The sequence below is a fragment of the Corvus moneduloides genome, chromosome Z, assembly GCF_009650955.1.
Source record: "Corvus moneduloides isolate bCorMon1 chromosome Z, bCorMon1.pri, whole genome shotgun sequence".
Classification (NCBI taxonomy): Eukaryota; Metazoa; Chordata; class Aves; order Passeriformes; family Corvidae; genus Corvus; species Corvus moneduloides.
Window position 1 is genome coordinate 3,011,145 of NC_045511.1, and position 18,448 is coordinate 3,029,592.

An 18,448-nucleotide genomic window follows, 5' to 3' on the forward strand; every position below is an offset into this window, starting at 1 on the left:
CTGTCTCGTTTCCGGCGCTGGGACAGGTGGCTGCGGGCCCCGTGCAGGGGCTCAGGCCAGGCTGGGCCGGGCCACGGCCATCCTGGAGCCGATGGGCCCTGTTCCACCCGCGGAACCCCCCCACAGCCCTGCTGTGGGCAGCCGGAGCCGGAGCGGCTCGGCTCCCCCCTCTCAAGTGTGGCCAAGATCAGCTAAAGCTGCACCGCTGTCCACAGAGCTCATGTGACCGACAGTGATAAGCCACATTCCAGCTGCAAGGCCTAGGTGAGATTAACCCTTTTTGTGCTGTGAAGAGCTGAAAACCTGAGGGAAGAGAAAGAGGAGATGCTTAAAGCTGAGATTCTGTTGTGAAGCTATAATATATCAGAGTACCCGTTATAATTTCATGAAGATATGGGGGGTGGAGTGTTCAACTCGTGCTTGTGAGCAAAAGTACCTGCGCTGAGATAAGCAGATGCTGACGCAGCTGTAATTTCATGAGAAGTTTGAACAGGGAGAGATGGAAGTGATGAGGACTTTTGCTCCAAATGGAAAAGGAGAACACCTCAGTTCCTAGAGATGCTCCCAGAGATGGTCCTAGAGATGAAGATGAGGTTACAAACCCAACCCGCTACAACAGGCGAGTAATCCAAGAAATAATCTTGTGGGAAACTCACACCTTGGGGGGGAAAAAAAAAAAAAAACAAACACATAAAACCAAAAACACACACCCCACAAAAAAAAAAAAGCATCACAGACAAGGCAATAAGTATTGTGTGTATTATTACATAGTTTATTTCTGAAGTCACAGAAGCCTGAGAACAGCTGTGAGGAGAAAATATGTTTTTTTGGCTTCAGAGGCTGGTAGGTAATTCAACAATGTACAAGCTTTAATACTGATACCAAAAGCTCCAAAAAGAGCAGCTACCATTTACTGTTTGGCTGTTCTCATGAAAATGGCAGTATCAAGAGACAAGCAAGTGAGAACAGCAAGTGACACAAGCACGTGGTCTTATCTGAAGAGATTTCTACCTCCAGACTGAAGTGGCCACAGAGCCCTTTTTTTCCCTCTCCATTTTTATTAGCTGCCAGACCAGGATCTGAAAAAAGTGGCAGAAATTCCACACAGAGGAGTTGAATTCACCACAGCTGGTCCTTGACAGATCTGCAAATATTTAGCACTGAAGGAAAAATAATTCACAGCAACAACTCCATCCACATCAAGCTGGGCAAATCCTAATGCCGATGAGGCTATTTCAATGCTTTTACATTAATGAGTGTCATACTGAAGAATACCTCCTTACACACACCCTCAAACCATGATCTATCTAAACGTGCTTCCTCCCCCAAGACTAGCCCTTGGCTATCTCAAAATACATCTGCGCCCAAGACTCAAGTCCCTGCCACATCCTTAAGTGTCCAACAGCACAGCCTGAGTACCCTGGCATTTGAGTTTAGCAAAAGCTACAGCAAAGCTTGTGGCCAAGGCCCGCTGTCACAGCTAAGACTGTATCTTAACTTTTTGTTACTTTTCTTTACACGTGGCAATCTACCTCCTGTTCCACAGTCTCACTCTAGATGCAGCTGTTCTATTCAAGTACTAAACCACTACACTGTATATGTTTTAATGTTCTGAAGATTCCTTTCTTCTTTCTTTTTACTGCAATGTAAAACAAAGTTAAAATGCTACCCTGTTATCATTCATCTATTTAGGAGGGCTATGTAAATACAGCTGTGAGAGTACAGCAAAAATACAACAAAAGACAAAGCAAATAAGAAAATTAGAAACAAAAATGATGGTTTAGAATGTGATGTGTTTGGTCTGATTTTTCTCTTTCCTTCTAGCCTCAAAGGGGCCAAGATACCACCAACAAAAAACACCATTCAATTTCCGACTGCTCAATAGTTTTAGGATGTAGCGAAGAAAGCAGTAAATATTGTGGGATAGCTACAGAATCAAGTCATTTCACATTACTAAAACCTTCAATAGCATAATTGCAACACTAATTCACCATATTACCCAGCTACGTTTTTATTAATTATATGACACCACTCTGAAAGTCAGCATACTACATCAGCATTAGCATTTCTTCCTATGCACAGCTTCCTGGCACTGGTTACCTGCTGAACAGATCTGTGAGGCCATCTCTATCAGGTATCTGCTTGGTAGAAGCTACTGGTGATTAGACAAGGTCCGTCCAGATGTTACAATCATTTCATACTTTGTGCTTGAACTGTATTAGCAGATAAAACTTTGACATCTTTGTTTTATTCTATTACATTCTATCTGTTATATGGTTATGAGTTCATGGTAACAAGCCCCAATCAGTAAATTTAAGGTCACCAGTAGCCTTGCAGTCTTGTACAAATAAACTCCTCTGTGTTTCAACTTACCAAAGAGATAATGAAATGCTATTCCTGTTTCAACGATAATATGACACTAGGAAGGAGGAAAAAACAAAACATCTAGGGAGACTCAAAAGGTAAATTAGTTTCAAATTTTCAGTATTACAGGTGCAGATTGGTTAATCAGCTTTTCATAATTAAGAAGAAGGGAAAAAAGTAGTCTTTGCAGGCACTGGGGGCCTTTTTCTCATAAAGATTAATTTAACTGATTGAAATAATTTTATACTTCATAAGAGATAGAGGTAGCAGAGACGTGCAGAGAGGGAGGGAGGTTGCACACATTCTGTTCCCACAAAAACTCACAAAACTAGATAGCAAAACCTACTCTGCTTACATGACGTGATACTGAAAACTCACCAACACTTGAAGGATATACAGTGTGGAAAAACTGAATCACTCAAAGTGACATGCAAATAATGCAACAGATTGATGACAAAACTATGAGGATCAATTTAGGCACAGACGAACAACTCCAGCAAATGTTCAGAAGCTTGGAACTTACCTTTCTGACAATATAGTGTAAGCCAAAAATGTATGCAAGCCCTTGTGCTGGTGCAAGAGGTAACAAACAACATAGCATATTCCTGCATCACAGTCTCCATGACTTCAAAGTACACTGAATTCAAATTACTTATTTTTGTAAAACTGAGCAATTGACAGTAGGCAATTCAGTGTGCCAAGTGTGGGGGCAGGACCAAGTTATAAATTGTAATACACAGTTCTTCCCTCTCAGCTTTAGATTCAAGGAAGTGTGAAATGTTTTGGGATTTGGGGGGGGGGGGGGGGGGGTGGTGGTTTGGCTTGGTTTTTAACTAGTAAGATCTTCATTTCTTGCCGATCCCCACCACCCCAAATTTAGAATTTCGGTGTAATACTTAACTAGGCTCTGCGCCAAGCTCTACAGGCTGATCAGGAAAGCTCTTTCTGCTTCAGAGGCATCTCACAGCAAAGAAAAAGCACAGTTAAGCAACAAAGATTTCTACGTAGTTACGGAATTTTTAAAAAAGTTGCAAGTTGTCAGTTATTTGACAAACAATGTCACATCATGGTACATCTGACAATCCTTACCGCCAAGGCAAAAAATCACGTCAATAAAAAGCAACACATGTAGTTTCAATTTTGAACAGTAAGAAAACAAACCCTTGAAAGTTATCTCCTAAATAGAACACAAACCAAAGGCCAGGACTGCATCTTGCATCAATTAAGCTGTTAGCAACAGTAAGTACTGGCAGAGGAAATACTCATCTCAGGCAACTTCCTGTATCCCATTCTTGCAGCACAGCCATAGATGTTAAATTCTGGGTAACAAAAATGTGTAACTACCATGTGTGCTGAAATTGCCTGGCAGTCTAACACATCAGTGTGCCAGACACTCTCCCATTAACACTCCTAGTTATGGCACTACCCTCTTCTCCCTAATCACATCTGCTTCTACGTAGACAATCATTACAGCATTTAAACAAACAACACTGGGCCATTTTGCAGGAGAAAAGGGCAAGAACTAATTTCTGACAGGATCCTCATTGATTACTTCCTCAATGGTACTAGAGAGAAGACACATGAAAAATGGGCGCTTTAAATAAGATCTTTTTTCTAGACTGGTTCCTTTGCAGAAACTCATCCATTTAAAAGTGACTGAATCTTCTCCATGTATCTCCTGAGAGCCTTAAGACAGGAAAACAACACATCATGAACCTGTAAGCCGGACCAGCATTACGAGATTCAGCATCAGAAGAGGTTAGTATTGATTTGTCAGATAGACTCCACATCAAAAAGAAATTATATTGAAATAATTGAAGGTGTCTTTAGGGTGAACAGGCAATCAAAAAGCATACACTACTGTGTTTTGCAGCAGTGCTAAAACACTAACTGGAAGGTTCCATTCTTATTGTTAAAATAAAGGAAGGGGCATAACGTGCTACAGAAACTACTAAAAGACATCAGCCCTAAACACAAATAAATACACAGGAACAGAAATGGAGAAAACAAAATGCACACACAAAAAAGGTGGTTGTTCTCTTGTGATTCTATTCTAAAACCCCTGAACACCATAAAAAATGAGACAGAATCAGTTTTCCCAAAGTCTTGTCACAAATGCTCAAAAATATGCAAGTCCTGAGCTGAAATCTCAATCAGATAAGACTAGCATTTTGCTGCGATCATAAGGAGAATGTAAGAAAGCCGGAAGATAAAAAGAAGAAAAACAAAGTTGGCATTAGTGGTAAGGCAAATGGCATGCAACATAAAACAATTCCAAAGACTCATGAAAAAAATCTATGCGGAAATATGAGGGGTAAAGCTATGCAGGGTCCTAAGAGCATGGACAAGAAAGACAACTACTATTCGGGAAATTAAACTGAAACAACAGTCAGTCAAGATGCTGCTCCAGTTTAGCAAGCACTGGTCTCTTCAGATGATCAGGGTCAAATACAATGAGGTCTTTGCAGCCATCTCTTACAAATACATTTGTTAACGACTAAATGTCTTATCACCATCACAAAACAAAGCATGTAAATGCAGTAACAGCCCCTCCTCAAGTCATAAACATGATACTCCCTACCTCAGATCTTCTCTGCTGCCAACCAACCCAAAAAATTTGTAGATTTTGGCCACCCTGACCTAAGAACAATTTTGAACTGTTGCTTCCAGACAGGAGCAAATACTGATGGCAAAAGTGACAAATATGAAAACACTATAAATGTTTGAATGTTAAAGCCTTCTATTTATCATTGTCAGTATAATAATAATATACCATACTTGATACTGATCAAGTATGGTGCATTATTAGACTTTGCTTACACCAAATAAACTGTGATAATCTTTTATGTTCAAACACAAACACACTACTCTGTCTTGAAGAACTGCAAGAGAACAGCACATGAATATAGAATCAGAGTAACATGAAATGTAGCTCTAACCCTCATCATAAACATTTGCTCTAATTTTTCATTTATATTATTCCTTCCTTTATTGCACTTCTCAACATTTACTAAAACCTCAAAAAATTTGAAGTAATTTAAAACTAGAAAGCTGTGTTCCCAAGTGGCACTGAAGTCCTAAAATCAATTTTCCACTCATAACCTAAATTTTCCAGTTGTGCCTGGAGTGTTGTATTCAGAAAACATGAGTTTGGGGAATACTTCCAGGTTCTTCTGCACACAAATTCTGACTGCTAAATTCCCCTAATGTATCTGCACAACTTGTGTACAAGTGGGCTTTTTTAGAGCAACTGAAATGGTATTCTTCTTGTGGCATAATTTAAAGCAAAGTGGTAAAATACGTAAAAAAACCCCTTTTCACATCAAAAGAACTCAGAACAGAAGTTAAAGCCAGCACAGACTTCATAACACTTTTTAGCACGTCTTCCTTACTTTTCACATAGAGAAAGTTACACTGTGGACAAGAGAGGAATCTACATTAGCTGAAAAACATCTTCAGATATGTTTCTGTATTTGATATAGCATTACTTATCTATAGAGAATACCAAGAATATTCAAATACAAAAAACATGTGCAAAAACATGCACACTTCAAGGTGTAGCATTCTAGGGCTAAAATACAATCAGAAGAATTGTAACATGACGTTATCTCCACAAAACATATCAATGCACTTCAGTCAATTCTGCAGTGAAGATATTCTGAACTATTTCCAGGCTCCAGACAGCTGAAAGTGAAATTCAGAAAAACACATATTTTTTCCTAACAGGAACTACCAATCACCACGAGACCATCTTCTAACCAAGGGCCATCTATTAGTTTAATTAGACTGTAACTTTGATTACTAAAACATTTTCTTCAAATTTGATAACTTACGACATTTTCTTTTACAGCACCTAGACAAGGATGGAATTTTTTATATACTGCTGCTAAATTGGATCTCCTGCTTCTGATAGCAATGCTTAAAAAATCATCCATTTTGTAATACTTTTCAATGCACACCTTCCATTGCTTTGAAATAGTGTCTTGGCTGGGGAGGATAACCAGATGTCATGGAAGTGTTATGAAACTAAGCCAAGCATATATATACAAAACAAAGGAATTTAAAAAAGGACAAAATACTCCAAACAAAACATGCACTGTAAAAACCTGGAGTTTAGTTACTAAAGTCTCTGAAGAGCTTGATTTTCCTCAAGGGCACAGACACTGAGTGCAAGCATCCTTTTCGTCTCTAATCCCAGCTGTTGTATGCCACTGAGAAGCACTAAACTTTAGACCTAAAATCAAGGGGGACTTGAATGAAGAGGCACAGGGAGTCCAAGAGGAACACAAGTTAGAAACTGAGACAAAGTCATTGAATAAGATTACAGAAAGCATGAGTTGCTGACAGGAAACAATGTTGTTCTGATTTACACTGGCTGAAGTAAGGATCCGACAGAGAATACAGTTAGGGTTGCAGAAGTTAGTGCTACACATATAGGCGAAAAAGTAAAGCCAAGAAAACAAGACCAAAAACAATTACAAAATTGCAGTATTGAGTGTTCTGCTTTGAGATCATAACAATAACTTATGGATTTTTATGTAATTTTAATGTTCAAATGAATAACTGGTACTGTTACAAGCAATTTGAAGCAAGTATTGCTTCAATCTAATAGAACGAATTAATAGCATCTCAAAGCCTGTGGGCAATTTTGAGAAAACCGCTAACTTAACAAATCTAAAACTTTTGACTTTTAAAGCAAATGTAGTGTATCAGTTGCTGAAAACAAACCTAAAATCATTGTAAGAAATATGACACATGAAGAAGCATCACAATCAAAACTGCATCAAACTCAAAGGAAGCATCTTACAAAAAAAATTTGAAAAGAAAATACAGACAATTACTAGTTTCATTAGTTGTGACAAAGTAAGTAAAACCATTTGTCAACCCAAGGACATTTCACAGAACTTTAAAACAAAAATCCTGGTTTAATAAGCTACTGTCCTTCACGCAGCTATTATTCCTACTGTTACCAACAAAACAGGCAAAGAAAAAAAATAAAAAAAAAAACCCCACACGAATAGATTTTGGAAATAAGCCAAGTGACTCAGAAACAGGAGCTAACAAGTACACAGAGGATGCCAAAGCCGCTTTATTTTATGACCCTTAGAACGCAACTGAGATCAGTTCAAATCATTACAGATTCTACCACTGAGCTCACCAAAGGATTTGACACAAAGAAATGTTAAGTTTATGTTTTGCCTTCCAAATCCAATATAAAACAAGATTTGTGACATATTGTAGACGTTATCAAGAAATGTTGCTACAATTATCAGAAGGTATTAGTAAGAACTGTGACATGGGCTACAGACACCAAGTTCGGCCCCTTGCCAAATATTTTAGCTCTGAATGCAGAACGGGGCTCTCCTTTCATTTTTTTTCTTTTTTTGATATTGGACTCCAGGATAAGTGTCCACAACATATAGAAAAGACAGAGGGAAAAAAAAAAAAAAATCCTTTCAGAAAAGCTTTCACAGCTCAAATAATAGCAAAATATGTCTGACACAAAGCATTTTAGAGGACGTGACAAACATGTAACAATGCATGAATGTCTGGAAAATAGAGATGAATTAACTGATCAAGAGATTGTACACTCTATTAGGCCTGCACAAGTGACAGCTAGGAAAGAGAGGAAAAATGTTCCTTATCTCAGTGTCTCTTCTCTCGGAAGGCTGGTCCTTTGCTTTCTAAAGGTAGCTATCACTGCCTATCACTATTTAAGCCAAGAAAACATCTATTCTAACTTGCACACCTCTTTACCTAAAATGCCCTGTTTTCTATAACAGTGTATAGAACGACTCAAAAATAAATATGGCTCTATACAGGAAAAAAAAAAATTACCACGGTTATACAAAATTTGGGGGGTTTTTTGCATTTTACATCTATGTATTTTGCTCATGTAAAAAACTCATAAAATGACAGAGCAAGTATCACAATTTAAGTAGCTCTGAGTACCTCAATCACTTCAATTTTTTTTAGGTTTTAGTAAATGTAGAGAAGTTTAGCTTGCAAGTGTGGTACGATTTAGGCAGGACTGGGCACAACTGCTAAGCAGCGGATGAATGCAGCGTGCAGACACACAGCTGTTCCCATACAACACCCGGAAGACTTATATCCTGTCTACTTCTTAACTGATTAATCTGAATCTACTGGAACCTGCAAACTGCAACTATTTTTTTTTAATCTTCTCTGGTTCCATGCCCTCCACAAACTTTTTCTTCCACACACCCATTGAGAGGCAGAGAGATACATCAGACCTGATACATAACTACACAACTCCCCTTTGATACTGTAAAACCATTTCCACCGATACAGAAACACCAGCAGAAACAATAGATTAGGTCTCTCTTGCCTAGAGATCACCGATGTACACATACGGTATTCAAAACAATGAAAATTAAGAACCTTTCCAAAACCAGATCTGTAAGATTGACTTTTCCACCCTTTTTTCTTCACTTTGCAACAGACACCAGGCCAAATTCCAACTAATATCCTCCAACTTTTATCATTTTTTTCCTCAGCAGACCACCCAACAAACACATTCCCAAACATGAACTGCATTTAGAAAAGAGATGGTTACAGTGTACTTCTTTCCTTTCCTCTGCTGTAAAGTGTGGCTTCCAAGATGATCCTTTTACTTCACAGGTCAATTTTCATTTTTTCAGAAAGATTTCATTAAACCTTCTACTCCAAAGAAATGTCACCTGCTTAGGAGCTGCAAATAAGGCCGTTTTTTCCATGAAGTTCTTTCCTTTCTTTCTGATTTCTAAGAATGCATTTTCAGTTGAGCCAATAAGCAAGGACTTAGAAAAATCCATAAGGTTTGAGTTTTTGCAAAGGTCTGGACAATTTATGTACCAAATTTCAAAACATCTATCTACAAAAAGAAGTGTTTTTCTGTACTGAAGAGAGAAGAAAGGAGTAGTCAAGGTTACAGTGCCCCTTGCCATGTTTTCTAGAAACATATGGAATTGGTATAAACTGATTTCCTCAATTCCACAAAAATATCACCTCTCCATTTACACCACATTTCCCTTTACACTGCCTACTTCCATTTCTACAGTAATAAGTCTGAATTTTGTGATTAAATTATTTTTACCTCACCCCCTTCCCCCCTCAAATCAATGCATGTATGAGATTTTCAAGTGGAATTTTCCATGTTGGTTCTAATCATATAGCTGTAAACAATGCAGCGCAGTCATCCTGAATTTAAAGGATTAGATTCCCTACGAAAATTTTCCAGCATTGAAAAAAAGCTGTGTATATATACCTAGAGACAAGAAAAGAAATAAACACAGCATTTTCTTTGACATTTGAGAGGTTTCATGTATAGCTGGTTTCCCTGATGTTGGTCAATTTGTCTGTAAGTCTAATTAAGAAAGCTCATGTAATTACCCGAAGATTTACAAGACATTGTTTACCAGCCACTCAGAGGCAAAGTGAAATTAGCACAAGGAAAAGTGAAGGCCCAAAGCATCTGTTTGACAAAGTGAATGCTTAATCGGCACTGGAAGCATCACTGAAGCTGGCTGCATCTGGCAGAAAGGTTTCTCCTACACTCCCATATCCTTCTTACAGATTCAGGGAAATACACGCTACCTTTGCCCACCATCGTGTGGGTTCAGAGCTGTTGGTTTAAGGCAGTATGAAGTACACTGCTTGGTCAAGCAACTACAAACACAGGCTGTTAGCAGACTGCAATTAAGAATGTAATTAAAATGTGCAAGAAGTAATTAGCTGTTTTCACCTTTTTCAAATTTATTTTCAAGAAATTGTTATTTCAATCCATACTAAATTGCACTTTAAAAACTTAGAAGTTGAAAGAAGTGGTCAATTTTATCCTGAGGTTTCTTACCAAAAAAAGTGTTCTTCGCAATTAAACCTTCAGAATCTCATCACTGAAAAGGAGCACATACTACAGATTCAGATGCTTTTTTCTTCTATGAATACAAACAACATAAGTAACTGGACACAAGAAAGAGGTTGTAGTAAGATTCAATAGATGTATGTATTCAGGTTGCAACAAATTAAAGGCTCATTTTCTCTCAGAAGCCTGAGCAACAGAAAAATCTTTTACATATCAAGCCAAAACAAGATTTATCCAAGTCTGCATATTTACTTAAGGCTTATATTTTGAGATTCAATTCAAGCTGCTTCCTGGCTTTTTTTGAACATAGCACGATGGTACAAGGCACTAAACACAACTACATCAGGTTCCCGTCTAAAAGGAAATGGTTTGTGTGTCCTGTAAATCAAGCTTTGAAGCAAATTGTGTACATAGAAAAAAAACCCCAGAAGTTACACCAACTTGGCTTTTCATTTACGCATATGCTATTTATCATTATATCTTTGGTTTAATTTAAATGCACCTTTGCCTGAGAAAGCACACAGCTTTTAAGCAGATTTACCTGCTTTTATCATTTCTACTTCTAACCAACAGAACTGAAAAAGTCATATGAAATTATCTGACTTTATATTGAAGATCACAGGTATTTCAGAACAGTCTTCACTCAGAAAATGTCCTTTTCCTTTTCCCCATTGTTTTTTTGGGGGTTGTTGTTTTGCTATTGGGGGGGGGGGGTTTGCTGTGGGGGGTTCTGTTTGGGGCTTTTTTGATGGTGAGGTTTTTTGGGGTGTTTTGATTTTTTGATTTTTTGGGGTTTTTTTGTTAATCCCTTTCAGAATATAATCAATAACCTTTACAAGAGAGTATCAATAACATACGAAAAAGAAGAAGAGACAAAATACACGGATTACTCCCACAGAAAACAAAGACAGTAAGAGTTATTTAATTTTTTAGTAAAAACATATACTACCACTATAAAATAACCAAGTCACTATTTTGGAAGGTACTATAAAATCAAAAGGTCACCAAAGCACACAACTCAGACACTTGATATTTATTAACAGAACTTAAACAGCAGCTACACCCCTTGTCACAAAATGCGCTTCCTAGCTCACAAGTTCATCGTACCAGTCTCTCTTCTGCAGATGAAGATAGAAACAATGCAATGGAAGAACATAAGGGGAGCAAGAGAACTATATGAAGATGGATTCACTTTAAAGGTCTAATGAATACAACTTGAATGTAAACAGCATTTCTCCCCCTCCCATCTTCTTTTTCTTCTAAATGATAGCATGTCAACTTGAACACTTCTGACCACTGGCTGATTTTCTCCACTCTAGGACCAGATTCTAAGGACAATCATGAAGTACACATCTCCAAAAACTGCATGCACTTCAAGTGTGAATATGCCTCTCTGGTACTGGAATTATTTACTGTATAGCTTTCAGTACTCTTAGGTGACTGTAAGCAGTTCCGTGAAATGTTTTTGGTATTAATTCAAAATTGCTTTGTTAAAGTTATAGAAAATAAAATAACATCTGCAGAACTCAACACACCTCTTTAACACAGAGGCTTAAGTTATCCCTTAATCAGACCAGACTGCTGTTCAATTCTTGTCAAAAGGCAGAAATCCGGTTTACACTACTAAATGGATTAGAGCAGGTTTAAGAGAAGGAAATCCGGTTTCACTATGAAGATCTACCTCTTGGAACTTTTATATCCTTTAAAAGCTGTCATCCACAGTCTCAGCCTGCAACAGAGATTCTCCTTCCTACTTGGCAATCAATTAATAGAAAATATTTAGGATTTAAGGACCAACTAAAGTATCAAAATCTTTTTATGAAAGTTACTCGCTTTCCACAGGCACGTGTTATCACACAAGGAGTTGAAGAAAAGCTAACGGATTCTTTAAGAGGCCCAAGAGAATTCCAGGACTTCTGCATGCTCCATAACAACATGTGCTATAGATTCTACTTGTGTACATCTGTCTAACAGGAACTGTCACACTGGATCAGCACCAAGTTGAAAGCACTGATCAGAAAGGGTGTCGTCCCAAAAAGTTCAGAACTGTGCAAGTTCAGTGCATGTTAACTGCTTTATCGGGGTTTACATTACTTAAGAATAACGATCCCAAATGTATGGAGGCTTTCTTTTTCACCCTCCTCCCATTGAAATTGCAGATGTGGAGGAAAACAAAAGAAAGGAAGTACATTCATTGCTGAGAGCTACTTGAGCAAAGGGGCTTTCTGAACAATGGGCCGTAATGATGTAGTTTGAGGTGGTGCTCCATTTTGGTGAAATACTAAAAAAGTAACTACACCCCTCTATTCGGCTCTAGTCACATGTTTTTAACTGATACACTCTCCACCAATATACATATGTATACAAATATGTACATATGTAATTATTTGAGCGGTTCATGCATTATCCTAAGAGGGCATACGGTTCGAGTCTTGGGTTCAAACAATATACGGTACCAACACTGTGCAATAACCCTCACTCCCTTTGGGATACGGTGTTTTCTAGAGTTTAAGGACGCCAGCCGAAAAGTCAGCCCAAAGCCGCCCGGGAAGACGCGCCCGCTCCGCCGTTCAACAAAGTGCGCCGCAGCCGCCCGAAGCGCCGAGCGCCGGCCAAACTTCCACCCTCCCGGTAATGCCCGTCCGCTGCCCGGCCCGCACCGCAGGTGGCGGGGAAAACCGCGCCGCCGCCGCTGCTCCCGCCTCGGCGGCTCCCCGGGAAGCGCCCGGGAACGGGCTGCACCGCCGGCTCCGCGGACGAGCCCGGAGCCCGCCCCAGCGCCGGGCAGCTCGGTCGCCGCCGCGCCCCGTCCGCCCACAGGTGTCCCCCCGCGGCCGCGCCCGCCGGCACCGCGCCCCGCCGCAGGTGAGGAGGGCAACTTCCCAACTGCGGGGAGCGCGGGCCGCCCCGCGGGCGCCGCGCCCCGCCCCGCCCCTACCTGCAGCCCGCGCCTCCGCAGGATGCCCGGCTCGTCCATGCCGGCGCTCCGCCGCCCTCACGCCGCGCGGCGCCGCCTGGCCATGCCGGACCGCCCGGACCCCGCTCCGCATCCCCGCAGCAGCCGAGCGCTGACATCACGCCCGCGCCGATTGGCGCCGCCGCCGCACGTGACCGCGCGAGGTGCGCGCCCCGCCAACTTCGGGGCGCAGTCCGGCGGCCGCTCCCGCAGCGCCCGCGCCGCCGCCGCGCCCCGGCTGCGATCCGGGCTATTCGGGGCGCGAAAGCCACGAACAACGAGTTTTCGTTTACTTGCAGAGTGGCAACTGCAGTAGTGCTATAACGGCACCGCGTAAGAAGCCGCGCCCCACGGGATTCCCATGTGAGGCTGCGGAGAACCCGCGCAGAGAGGACGGGGTTGTCTCAGGGGTGCAGGCACCGCAGGTCCGGCTGTGACCTTGGGCTTGTCGCCCGAGGGCCTCTCATCAGCTCAGCTGATCCGAATGGTGCAAGGAAAACCCGTCTCCGTCAAAAACTAGGTGCTAGATCCTTAAAGGTTATGTCTGAAAGCACAGATTCTAAGGAGTGGAACGGTAGTGGAGTTTTCATATCTGCCAAGCTGCTGGTTAAACAAACCATTGATTTTTTTTTTTCCCCCCCCAAAAAGCTGTCACCATACTATTAGCTATTCACCCATTAACAGTCTTAAGATGAGAACTATGACAATCACACCCTTAAATCTAGTATGAAAAAGAAATATTGATTTCCTGTCAGACTGCATCATTTTCAGAAGCAGTCCATGTACATTCCATAGTAGTAAAACCTGCCAGGAGCAAAGGCATTTAGAATCAAAAAAAAAAAAAAAAAAGGATTGCAGAAAGGATAACACTGAGCAGTAACAGCTTATCTGAAGAACAGAGAAGAAAAGGCTGCTGAATTCCCTGCCCCCAACCCTCAACTCTTCTTCATATGACTGAAATGCATTAACATTATTGTTTTACACTTGTTACAATCAAAAAAATATTATTTCGGCACTCCCATTAAGCTACATTTCTCTGGTACTCCCAACTGTATTATTCTAAAAAAACAGTTTTTATCTGAGTTACATACTGACATTAACTAAACATGTTTCCCCTTCCCTATCCCTCTGTGTCTCCAGCTCCACTTGCATCCATCACATTCGGTCAACGGCTTAAAACTTAGCCATCACAGACTTCAGTGACAGGATTAGAGCTGTATTTTAGTTAAGAAAGGAGATGCTCATACTGATCAAAATTCCAGTTCCACAAGAGGGAGACAAGGAATATCAAACACGCTGATAGATTTACAAATTTGTAGGCCAGAAGGGGGTTTGCAACCATCCTGACTTCCTCTGTAACAAACATTACTCATCCATCCTGAATTAACTTTTCAAGAGTAACATCTCTTCAAGCAGCATGCTGACCCCAGTGAAAACCTTTTTTGCTTTACAGAATTAAACTGAAAAGTGACTAGATCTCTCACCTGCTTGAAACGAAGGGAAAAATGTTACATTATCTCCTATGGGTTCCTCCCAATATTCCTGTTTTCCCTTTTCCATTCCGAAGTGTCATCTTCTTTCTTCTTGTAACACTTTAAAAGTCTATCCCAATCATTCACATCCATGTGTCCTCACATCCTATCTCTTCTGTGTTTCTGTTTCCAAAAATGACACAGGCAAATGAATGACGATTTAAATGCTGCTGTTACACACTTCCAGTAAGGGTGGCAAATACTAATTAACCAAAGACTGACACATTTCAAGGGTCAGAGGCAACACCTTACCATTCGTCTCTCACAACACACTTGCAGGTTTCAGCTGCAAGGTTGTCTGCATTTTTTACACCCAATCTAAATACATAATTGCACAAGTTTTATTTTAATCACTGAAATACAAAATCTCTCAATGCTCAATTTATCAGTTTCATTAAAGGAAGTAATACTGAGGTGTAGTTACCTTTGGTCCAACCATCATTTCAACCTATCTAACTATATATAACTGTATATGTATGAATTAAAAGTACCCTATGCCATCTAGGTCAGAGGTCATTACTGGAACAACAGCACAAGAAAGTTGTACCATCAAGAAATGTGTCACTGACAGACACAGATGCGCGAAGTCCACGATCTAACAAAACACCTCAAGTATCACAGCAGCTATAATTTCACAGGAGGACAACTTACAGAAAAGATTATAGGCAGAGAAAGCACAGATGTACATGCATGAAGAAACTATCAACTACAGACAGAGTGCAAGTATCACAAGTTTTGCAATATGCTGAAGATATTTGGTACAGCTACTAAATAATACTGGAAGGCAGAAGAATGAAACAAAGAGAAGACTGCCTTCCAGTGGAAGATGAGATAAATCCCAAATAGAAAAGTATAAAACTATCTTTCAGTGAGAAGTGCGTTCACAGTCAATTCTAGAAGTGGCATTTTCCTAGGCTTGTGCTGCATTTTATAAAGGTGTATTGAAAGGATCTGAAAGGCAGAGGTTTGCATAAAAGAAAGCAAGCATCCACTGAATTCTCTCACAATTTATGGATCCCTTTATTTATTGCCAAAAGTGCATCTTCGTGTTTAAAAATGGGTAAAGCCTGCTGTTATTTTCTGGAGGCTTTCATTATTTTCAGATTATTATTTCAGTTATATTCACTATCAAAACCATGGTAGATAAGACCATGGTATGGAAGAATTTGTGTTTGAGAAGGAAAATCCATGCTCTTTGAAACATTTTATATGTAACTATCCTTATATTTATATATATAAAATACAGCAAAATGCCTCACAGATTCCTTCACGTCACTTGTAGCAGAAAGGCACAGTCCAGTTGTACATGCACCACAAAATAAAATGTGTATGAATGTATAGTGTATGAAAAAGAAACTGTTTTTTCCTCCCCCCCATCAGGGAAGGCAAAATTATTTTAGGACTACAGTAATCAACCTCAAATTTTGCCAAAAATTTTCCTCCCCTATAAATGAAGCATTTGACCTGATTAAATGCAAAGGAAGCTTCAGAATCAATTTAGATATATACTGCTAAGTCCATGTTTATTTAAAGCTGCAAAGAAACATGGTAGAAGATAGTTTTCAGGACAATTACACAAATTTAGGAAGTTTTTCTTCTCTTTCAACTGCCATTTTTCTGCATTAATCATATAGCTTGACTTAGAAAATAATATTGATTGACAAAACCAAGAAAATTTAGAAATCACTGTAATTACGGAAATCAGCCAATCAACCAGATAAAACCTAAGCATGCAAAATTATATATGAATATGTAACTAGAGTTTTACAATGCAGATTTAATTTAAATTTAATTTTATGCATACACATATCCCATGTGTGGCTGCAACTCTCATACTACACATGGTGGTAGCATATGATAAATCATATTAATTATGCACCATGAAAAAACTCATTTGTACTCTGCCCCTAAATCTATCTCTGTCAGGGCTATTTCCTATACCTTAAATACTCTACAGCGTCCAGCCACCATCACTGAGTTTTAAAAATAATTATTTTCTTCCTAAATGTGAAAATTCATATGCTTAGAATAGATAACAAGCAGTGAAATAATTGCCTTATATTCTGGTAACTTGCAATCCAAAATAACAGGAACTTTTTCCCAGCACAGGTAAAAAGGGAGCTTTTAATCTTGTAAAAAAATTGTATTTTTGTCCACTGATAAACTGTTCAACTAACTTACGAGAAAAATTAAAATATTTCAACTGCCATAATTTCAGAAGTCAAGGTAAGTGGACAAACTCTAACTACAAATACCTGGAAGTGTTTAACATTAATTCTTATGCAGCCTTTCTCGAAGCATATTAGAGAAGAGAAAACAATTAGAGCATACCAGGGCATGTCCCCTTGGATGTTGTAGGTATAACAGTTTTGAAACAAACTCCTGCAAACAGTGCTTTTGTGGTTTTGAATGCAGAGCAGTCCTACAGTAAAGGACCTGAGGGTCCTGGTGGATGGCAAGTTGAACATGAGTCAGCAGTGCCCTGGCAGCCAGGAGGGCCTGGGGGGCATCAGGCACAGCATCGCCAGCCGGGCAAGGGAGGGGATTGTCCTGCTCTGCTCTGCACTGGGGCAGCCTCACCTCCAGTGCTGGGGGCAGCTTTGGGCGCCAGAGTTTAAAAAAGACAAAGTATTACAGAGTGTCCAAAGGAGGGCAACAAAGATGGCAATGGATCTGTAGGGGAAGCCAGAGCAGCTGAGGTCACTTGGTCTGTTCAGCCTGGGGACTGAGTGGAGAGTCTACAATGTCCTCAAAAGAGGAAGCAGTGGGGCAAGTACCAATCTCTTCAGTCTCATGACCAGTGACACGACTTGAGGAAAAGGCATGAAGATGTGTTAGGGAGGTTTAGGTCGGATATTAGAGAAAAAGTTTCTTCACCCAGAGGGTAGTTGGGCACTGGAAGAGGCTCCCCAGGGAAGTGGTCACAGCATCAAGCCTGGCAGAGTTCAAGAAGTATTTGGACAATGCTGTCAGGCACATGGTGTGAATCTTGGGGTGTCCTGCACAGGACCAGGAGTTGGATTCAATGATCCTTTTGACTCCCCTCCCAGCCAGGTTATTCTGTGCTTGTGTAATAGTTTAAAGAATAAACTGTCAAGGGAAGACAGCATTACAATTCCACAAAGGAGCTCAAGGTTATTTTTCTGAATGGTCATAAAAGAAATTGAGCCACCTTTATGTTCCACACCAAAACAATCATACTCTGCATATGATCAAGAAATAATATAGATCACATTCTTGTTCTGTAGTATCCAGAAAATGTTTTCAGTTCCTAAAGGAATTTGCCCCCAGTATTTCACACTGAGTTTCAAACACCCTATGCAGACACAGCACATTTTCTTTCTATTACATACACACACACAAAAAAATCTCTAAAAACAGCTGTATCACCTAGAAGTTTTCAACTGTCCCATACATATATATGCACACCAAACAATCCATACTGTCATTCCACAATGTTGTGGGGGAAAGGGACTTCATCAAAATCTTAATGGATACCAGATCATCATCACGTAATGTCATAGAAGCATGAAAGCAAAAGCTACGTATGGTGCGGGTGATGCCTTTTCCTGGTCCTGAAATCAAGAGTCATACACGGTTAGAAGGGGAAAAGGAATTTTACCTTGGTATTTATTTTAAGGATCCTCAGGTGCACACATCCAGGTCATATGCATCGAAATGCACTCTGCCAAATATGCCCCAAAAGATCAGGTATAACATTATAGGTTTTAC

General features: G+C 40.0%; 1 protein-coding gene across 5 annotated transcripts in view; it reads right to left on the reverse strand.

The window, feature by feature from the left end:
- MAST4 (microtubule associated serine/threonine kinase family member 4) overlaps positions 1-18,448 on the reverse strand; it is a 286,627-nt gene that overhangs the window by 175,773 nt on the left and 92,406 nt on the right. Inside the window, exon 1 of one of the 5 annotated variants that reach the window (XM_032095436.1) lies at positions 13,167-13,235. The exons of the other annotated variants lie outside the window; for them this stretch is intronic. Within the exon in view, the coding sequence (XP_031951327.1) occupies positions 13,167-13,205 (39 nt within the window). The 5' untranslated portion in view covers positions 13,206-13,235. Of the gene's footprint in view, positions 1-13,166; positions 13,236-18,448 lie in introns of those variants that run through there. 5 annotated transcript variants of the gene reach the window in all.